At 30.5% G+C, this 6,634-nt stretch overlaps 1 protein-coding gene across 1 annotated transcript; it reads right to left on the bottom strand.

The window, feature by feature from the left end:
* Positions 1-1,479: 1,479 nt before the first annotated feature.
* Positions 1,480-6,300, bottom strand: LOC121214576 (WAT1-related protein At5g40210). The gene is made up of 7 exons (XM_041088351.1): positions 6,155-6,300; positions 5,984-6,049; positions 5,782-5,812; positions 2,343-2,576; positions 2,092-2,250; positions 1,854-2,005; positions 1,480-1,764 (listed from the first exon to the last, which is right to left on the bottom strand). Exons 1-7 carry the CDS (start codon positions 6,298-6,300, stop codon positions 1,623-1,625), a joined length of 930 nt encoding a protein of 309 aa, XP_040944285.1. The 3' UTR covers positions 1,480-1,622.
* Between the last annotated feature and the right edge of the window lie 334 nt (positions 6,301-6,634).

The raw sequence follows: 6,634 nt of genomic DNA, 5'->3' as shown, positions 1-6,634 counted from the left end.
ATGGATTTGAAACCATGTTTTTTTGTTATTGTTTTAAAAAGTTGGTTCTCTTAGCAATTTTTATCCGCCTGATGTTATTATCACTCTTCTGTGTGCAAAACATTCAACAAAGTAATCGTAATGTACTACTAGTTTAGAAAAGAAGGTTTTATGTCTCATGGTCTTGTCCTTTAGTACTAATTTGCAGCAGCAACAATAGAGAGGGAGAGGGATGGTGGTAGGGACGGTGGTGGTTGAGGTTTTTATTTTATTTTATTTTAATACAATTATATTTATTTAATATTAGTATTAATATAAAATTTACATTTATTATTATATTTTTAAAATATTTATGTATTTTTATATGTTTATTTGAATTTTTAGAATTCGAACTAAATTGAGATCATTTGTAAAATTTGAAAGTTAATTTTTAAATTTATGACTAAATTGATATAATATGTAAATGTTGATGGCTAAAATTGTTATTATACCGATTTTTTAACTACCACATTAGCTTGCCATTTGTGCTTTTAACAAGAGTGACCAAAGTGACTGAATTATGTAACGTGAGTACTTAAATTGCAATTTTTTTATTTTTGGTGCCTAAAATAAAAATCGTTGATAGTTGAGTGATTATCTGTGTAGTTTACCCTTTAATTATAGAAAATAATTTGGTACATGCATGTGGAGTTTTTAAACTTCATAAACAGAGTCTGGAGGTTGACAAATGTCTTGTAGTGTATAATAAAATATTAAATAATAAATATTTTTAAAAAAAGATACATGTAAAGTTTTTAAGATTATTTGTGGAATAAAAAAAAGGTACACTGCAATGAACCAGATAATCACCCTTAATTTATTGTAATTTGAAAAACTAATATAAAGGTATTTAGGTCAACTTGATTTTTTATGATATTCACTTGTTAAATGAAGCTTATTATTATTATTATTATTATTATTATTATTATTTATTTTATGGGAAAGGTGAGCATAATATCGATGATGTTGGATACTCTTCTTTGGAGGAACATTGAAAAATGGGGCTGTTGATGTTATGTTTGTTAGACCTATTCAATTTCGTGATCCAAATGTGTGTGAGCTGACTGTCATTAGGTTTGCTTTGGAGGTGTTTCTGAAAACATCATAGAAAGGAAAAGTGGGACTTTATGTTGAGATTGATTACGCGGTTGCAATAAAATGGTTTCTCGAGGCACATCAGCCGCCCTTGAAGTTGTCTTATCTGTGCAGTCATATTGAGAAACAGAGTTGGTGATGCGGAGACGAAATCCCAAAGAAAGCTACTAATATGCCCAATTCTTTGGCAAAAGGAGCCAATTGATCTCTCTGTTTTTTTGCTGGTTGGTGGTGAATCCACTAAGATTTCTGTTTTGTAGTATTTTTTTTATATGTTCTGCAAGGGAGTAACTTTTTTTTAATCAATAAAGTGGTTTATTCTTCTTGGAAAAAAAAGCAAGAAACCTTCCGACCCAAGACTGTAGGTAATGAAAATCTGAATCACAATTTTACTAGACTTTATTTTGAGAATTGAGGTTAAATAGAAAAGGATCTATAATCTCTTTATTCCAATATTTCCCCTTCACAACTTCTAGCACCTCTCCTTTTCTATTTTTTCCCCAAAATCACTATACCACTAAGGTATGAGTAGTATTTGGGAGTAAAGGATCTTTATTTGAGGACTGTGCGTCATGGACCATTTTCTCTTCTTGAGCTTGCCCCCAAATCACGGCATAAAATCCAATGGCTATTATCGCTGCTCCTAGCAAACTGCACCCACACATATCCAATTCAAAGCTTAATAATGCCTATAATGATTTTTATTTTTACTTATTACTGCATGAAAAAATTGCTCTGACCTTCCAAGATAAAGTTTGTCACCTAGAAAGGCGATCCCCATAGCAAGAGCAATGACCATCTCAAGTGGCTTAAACATGGAAACGTAGATAGGCCCTTTCTTCCGCAACGCCCATTTGTGAACCACACTTCGAAATGCTACTGCGAAAGCTGCCTACAAATCAAGAGGTACATCATCAAGTTTCTTTCTAGGCCTAACTATTGAGTTTGTCGAGTATTTTTATTCGAGTCTATGCTTACTGTATATACGGTAGCTATTAATTCCATATTAAACCCAATTTTCCAAGCATTTGGGTCCTTCTCTACCATCAAAGAGACAACAGAGGATAGGATGGCCACAATGATGCTGCAAATGAGTGTTACTAGCATCTCTGCTGGGTATCTCCTTATTATCCACGTCTGCAAAATGAGTGTTACCAGCTAATTATGCATGAACCCCCTCAAGAAAAAAACCGAAAGGTTGATTTTTTTTTCATTAGGGGTGTGTGTACCTGAACATTAAGAATAATTGCGAAGATAACACTATGAGAGGCTAGGAAAAAGCCGCCAATGATCCAGTTGGAGTGAGGAATCCCAAGAACTTGGTGAAGAAAGCTGTACTTCCTTGGAGAAGTGGTGAGTGGAAGGCCTTTGTATAAAGTCACAACAAATGCCCCGTGATCGATACCAAAGTTCCTAAAGACTTGGCTTGGCTGCTTTTGATCCCTAAGTCCAGCTTTTCCATCCTACAGACACCATTTCAAATCGTTTGCTGTTAGAGCTGTTTATGGCTGATCAAACCAAATTAAAAATAATATGGAGCTCCTTATATTATGAGTTAGATTATATTTTATTCTTTTTATTCAAAAAAAAAGATAAATTAGTCGTGTACTTTAAATCAAAAAATAAATTGATCATTCCTGTTAAAAATTACATCCATTTGTACTGTTAAAAACTTGTATAACTGGCAGAATCACATGAAAATAACATGTGGCATGCCACGTGTACCTCATGTTAATGTGCAAATACAAATTTTTAACAATAAAAATAGATGAAATTTTGTAACTGCGGGACCAGTTTACTCTTTAATCTAATTTACAATGATTAATTTGTCCATTTTTTAGTATAAAAGTCAAAATGTAATCTAACTTCTAGTATAAGGACATTCATAATATTTTTACATATATTTATCCAATTCTATTATGCATAAATTTAAGCCTCAATTTTGCTTGCAAATTATTAGGTTTAGGTTTTGTTTGAATCATCCGTAAGATTACCTTTAGAGAGATTAAAAATAGTGGTGATGACGAGATTAATTATTGTAGCCATTATATTAAGTATTGTATTAGTGAATTTTAAATATATGTGTTTGGATTCAATTGCGGTGATAAGAAAAAATGACCATTATAGATATTATTTTAAAATATATTAAAATTATAATTTATTTAGTATTTATGAAATTAAATAAATAATCAAAATTATTAAAATAATATTTATGACAGATAATAGTTTTAATGCTAAATAATTAAAAAAAGGTTACTTTTGCAAAAATAACTTTTCACTAGACTGAATTTACTCCCACGGTGAGATGGTATCCAAAGGGAGCATTAGATATTTAGGCCGGTCGATATTATTTTTTCAAAATTTAATATCTAGCAATTTTATTATATAACTATATAAAATTTAGAAACAGACAATAGATTAAACTACTTGCGAAGTTATTGTATTGTAAGTAGAAAAGCAAATTAAGACTTAAAATGTCTGGCTAAATTAATATTATAAGTTAAGTGGACATTAGCACATTTGGAAAATAATTAAAAAATTATTTCTCTAAAAATAAAGATTAATTACGTTCATAGTCAATAAATTATTAGTAAGTATCTTTTGGTTACTCAACTATAAAAAGTTATAAAATGATAATCCAGCTATTTAATTTTATCTTTTTTGGTGGCTAACACAAATATGACGTGATAATTTTTAAAATTGACATAATTTTAACTTTAACTCTCAATATTTATACATTGCACCAATTTAATCTTGATTCAAAAAAATTAACCCTCAACATTTACACATTGTGTAATTTGATCTTTTTGCAGTTTTGTTTTTCTTTGTCACCCTTTTACCTAAAAAACTAAGGAAAAAAGAAATTTATTAGCTAAGTTTATCCTAAAAACTAAAGAAAAACTTATCAATAGTTAGATGACTACCAGTGTAATTTATCCTAAAAAGTAATAAATATTATTAAGAGAATGCTTTTATTTTTAATATAAAATTTATAAAAAATACTTTAAATCCAAAAATACGAGACTTAAGCACAGTACCTAAAAATTTTTAAAATCTTAATCTTATCATTTCAATCAAAACTAGTCCATTTTTTATATTGTTTTTCATAAAGAGAGGGGCAAAAGACTTTAATAACTACTCCTTTATTCTATTCTAGAGATGCTCATGAGTCAGGTCAAGTCGGACCCATGCAAGGATTTAGATCAAAATTTTAAACTCGAGCTTAGCCCGGCTTGAAAAATGATTTTACTTTTTTGTTCAAGTCTAATCCAATTTAAGAAAAGTAAAACTCTGACTCGATTCGGTCAGCCCATATTTGACTTTTCTAGATTAATTTTAATTTAATTATTTTTAAATATATATAATACACTCTAAAAAATGGTAAAATAAATTTTTTTAACACATTAAAAATATTTATATTAAAAAAACTACCATAAATATAACAAATGTTTCATTATATTAAAAATATAAATAAATATAATAAATATTTTATTGTATTAAATATAATTTTTAAATTTTATATTTTAGGTTGAATTATTTAATTAGATAAATTATTTTTTTAAGTTTTGGATAATACATTTAATTGCTATTGAATTAGTGATTTAATATAAATATATATAATTATTATTTAACATATATAAATAATATAATATTTATTATATTACAATATATTCGGGTAGAGTAAAACTCGGAAAAAAAAATCATTTTTACAGGCTTGGCGAATAAAATTTAATCGCCCAATGCCACCATCTCGTAGGGGTGTTCATTCGGTTAACCGACCGGTTAACCGACCCGAAATTACTATAACCGAATTAACCGACCTTCCAAAAATTTTAACCGTTAACCGAACCGATTTTTTTTTAAAAAAATTTAACCGAACCGAAATTTTTTCGGTTAATAAGGTCGGTTAACCGAATTAACCGAAAATTATGTATTTTTTATTTTTGGTTAAAAATTACCCGAATTACCCGAATTACCCGAATTACCTGAATTAACCGAATTAACCGAATTAACCGAATTACCGAAAAATACCCGAATTTTTTTTATTTTTTATTTTTAAAATTTAAAAAATTTATAAATTATTAAAGTAAATTGGGTTTTAGACTTTAGTAAATTGGGTTGTCTTTTAGTTTTAGTTTTATTGGATTGGGTAATTGGGTAAACTTTAGTTTTAGTTTTATTGGGTTGGGTAATTGAGTTTGGGTTGGGTTGGATAATTTTATTTATTAATTTTTTCGGTTAACCGAAAATTTTCGGTTAACCGACCGGTTTCGAACCGAATTAACCGTTAACCAAAAAATCATAAAAAAATTAACCGACCCCCGACCGAAAAAATTCGGTTAACCGACCGATTAACCGAATTCGGTCGGTTAACCGAATTTTTTCGGTTTTACCCGAATTATGCACACCCCTACCATCTCGTTTACATTATTATCTTATCTCACGAGTGAAGGGACCCTTGAAGCACCAGTACCAGACAACCAACTAACATGCTTTAATGTTCCATTTTTATAGGCCACTGAAAAGTAAAAGTAAGAAAAAGGAAACCACGGATAAAGGCTTATCTAGGTAAATGATGGTGATATATCAAAGAATCTGAATGAATCATCAGCCATTGACCATAACAAATTAAATAGGCAGTGAAAATAAACAGAAATAAGAGCGCACCGAGAGATGATGGAGAAGATGAAAGTGAAGGCTGGAGTAAGATCAGCCATGGCGGATGCCAGAGTTGGAGATCCATATCCTATTCCAATATATGTGCATATCTGTCCTCCATAACTGAAACCCATGTTGATTAGCAATTTCTCATCGTCCCCCCATCTCCACCTTTCTGTTATCTCTATTTCAAAGTCCACGGAAAACGTACCTGAGAACGCCTAGAAGGAAAATTTTGCAGATGGTAGACCATGTAAGCACTGGTGGGCTTCTTTTTCTGTCATCAATTCATAAATAACTTGGTTCAAATTTCAATTCCCATTGCTACCCAAGAAGCTGAAAACAGTATATAATATATATATATATGGAATTTATTTATTACCTGTAGAAGATGATAATACATGGGGCAAGCATAAAGATGCCAAGAACGTTCGAGTAAAATACTAGCACGAAATCACTGAGTCCTTTGTTCATGGCAGCTTTATTTACAGTGTTTAAGCCCACCTCTAAGAACTCTGTTGCAACCATTATTGCAGTAACACTTTTTTCCCACATTATGTTATCCTCTCTAATCTAAGGGTGACTTTTGCTTTGGGGATTGTGATTTTCGGTGTTTGAACCGGAAGATAAAAGGGATCACTTTCCTGACATATAGAAAACGAGAGGTTAAGTAAGGAGGAGGGAAGGGGGAAGAATTGGATTTTTCAAAGATGCCACGTCCATGACATTTTTGTACCGTATAGTGGAGCCTAAATTGGTGGCCAGTGGCCACTATTCAGACACAACATACACTTAAATAGATTAATCTCAGCTCTTGACCTAGCGCATAAAAAATTAATGTGTTAAGGCTTGAATAAAAATG

The sequence above is a fragment of the Gossypium hirsutum genome, chromosome D02 (genome assembly GCF_007990345.1).
Source record: "Gossypium hirsutum isolate 1008001.06 chromosome D02, Gossypium_hirsutum_v2.1, whole genome shotgun sequence".
In the NCBI taxonomy this organism is placed as follows: Eukaryota; Viridiplantae; Streptophyta; class Magnoliopsida; order Malvales; family Malvaceae; genus Gossypium; species Gossypium hirsutum.
The sequence above is the reverse complement of the archived record's forward strand: the minus strand, read 5'-3'. Positions and strand labels throughout refer to the sequence as shown.

Excerpts from the sequence above, each read along its gene's own strand:
- LOC121214576 (XM_041088351.1), bottom strand. The coding sequence starts at position 6,300 with ATGGTTGCAACAGAGTTCTTAGAGGTGGGCTTAAACACTGTAAATAAA. Across the intron at positions 2,577-5,781 it reads ATCTTCTCCATCATCTCTCG|GATGGAAAAGCTGGACTTAG; the intron begins GTGCGCTCTTAT and ends TGGTGTCTGTAG. Across the intron at positions 1,765-1,853 it reads GACAAACTTTATCTTGGAAG|TTTGCTAGGAGCAGCGATAA; the intron begins GTCAGAGCAATT and ends GTGTGGGTGCAG.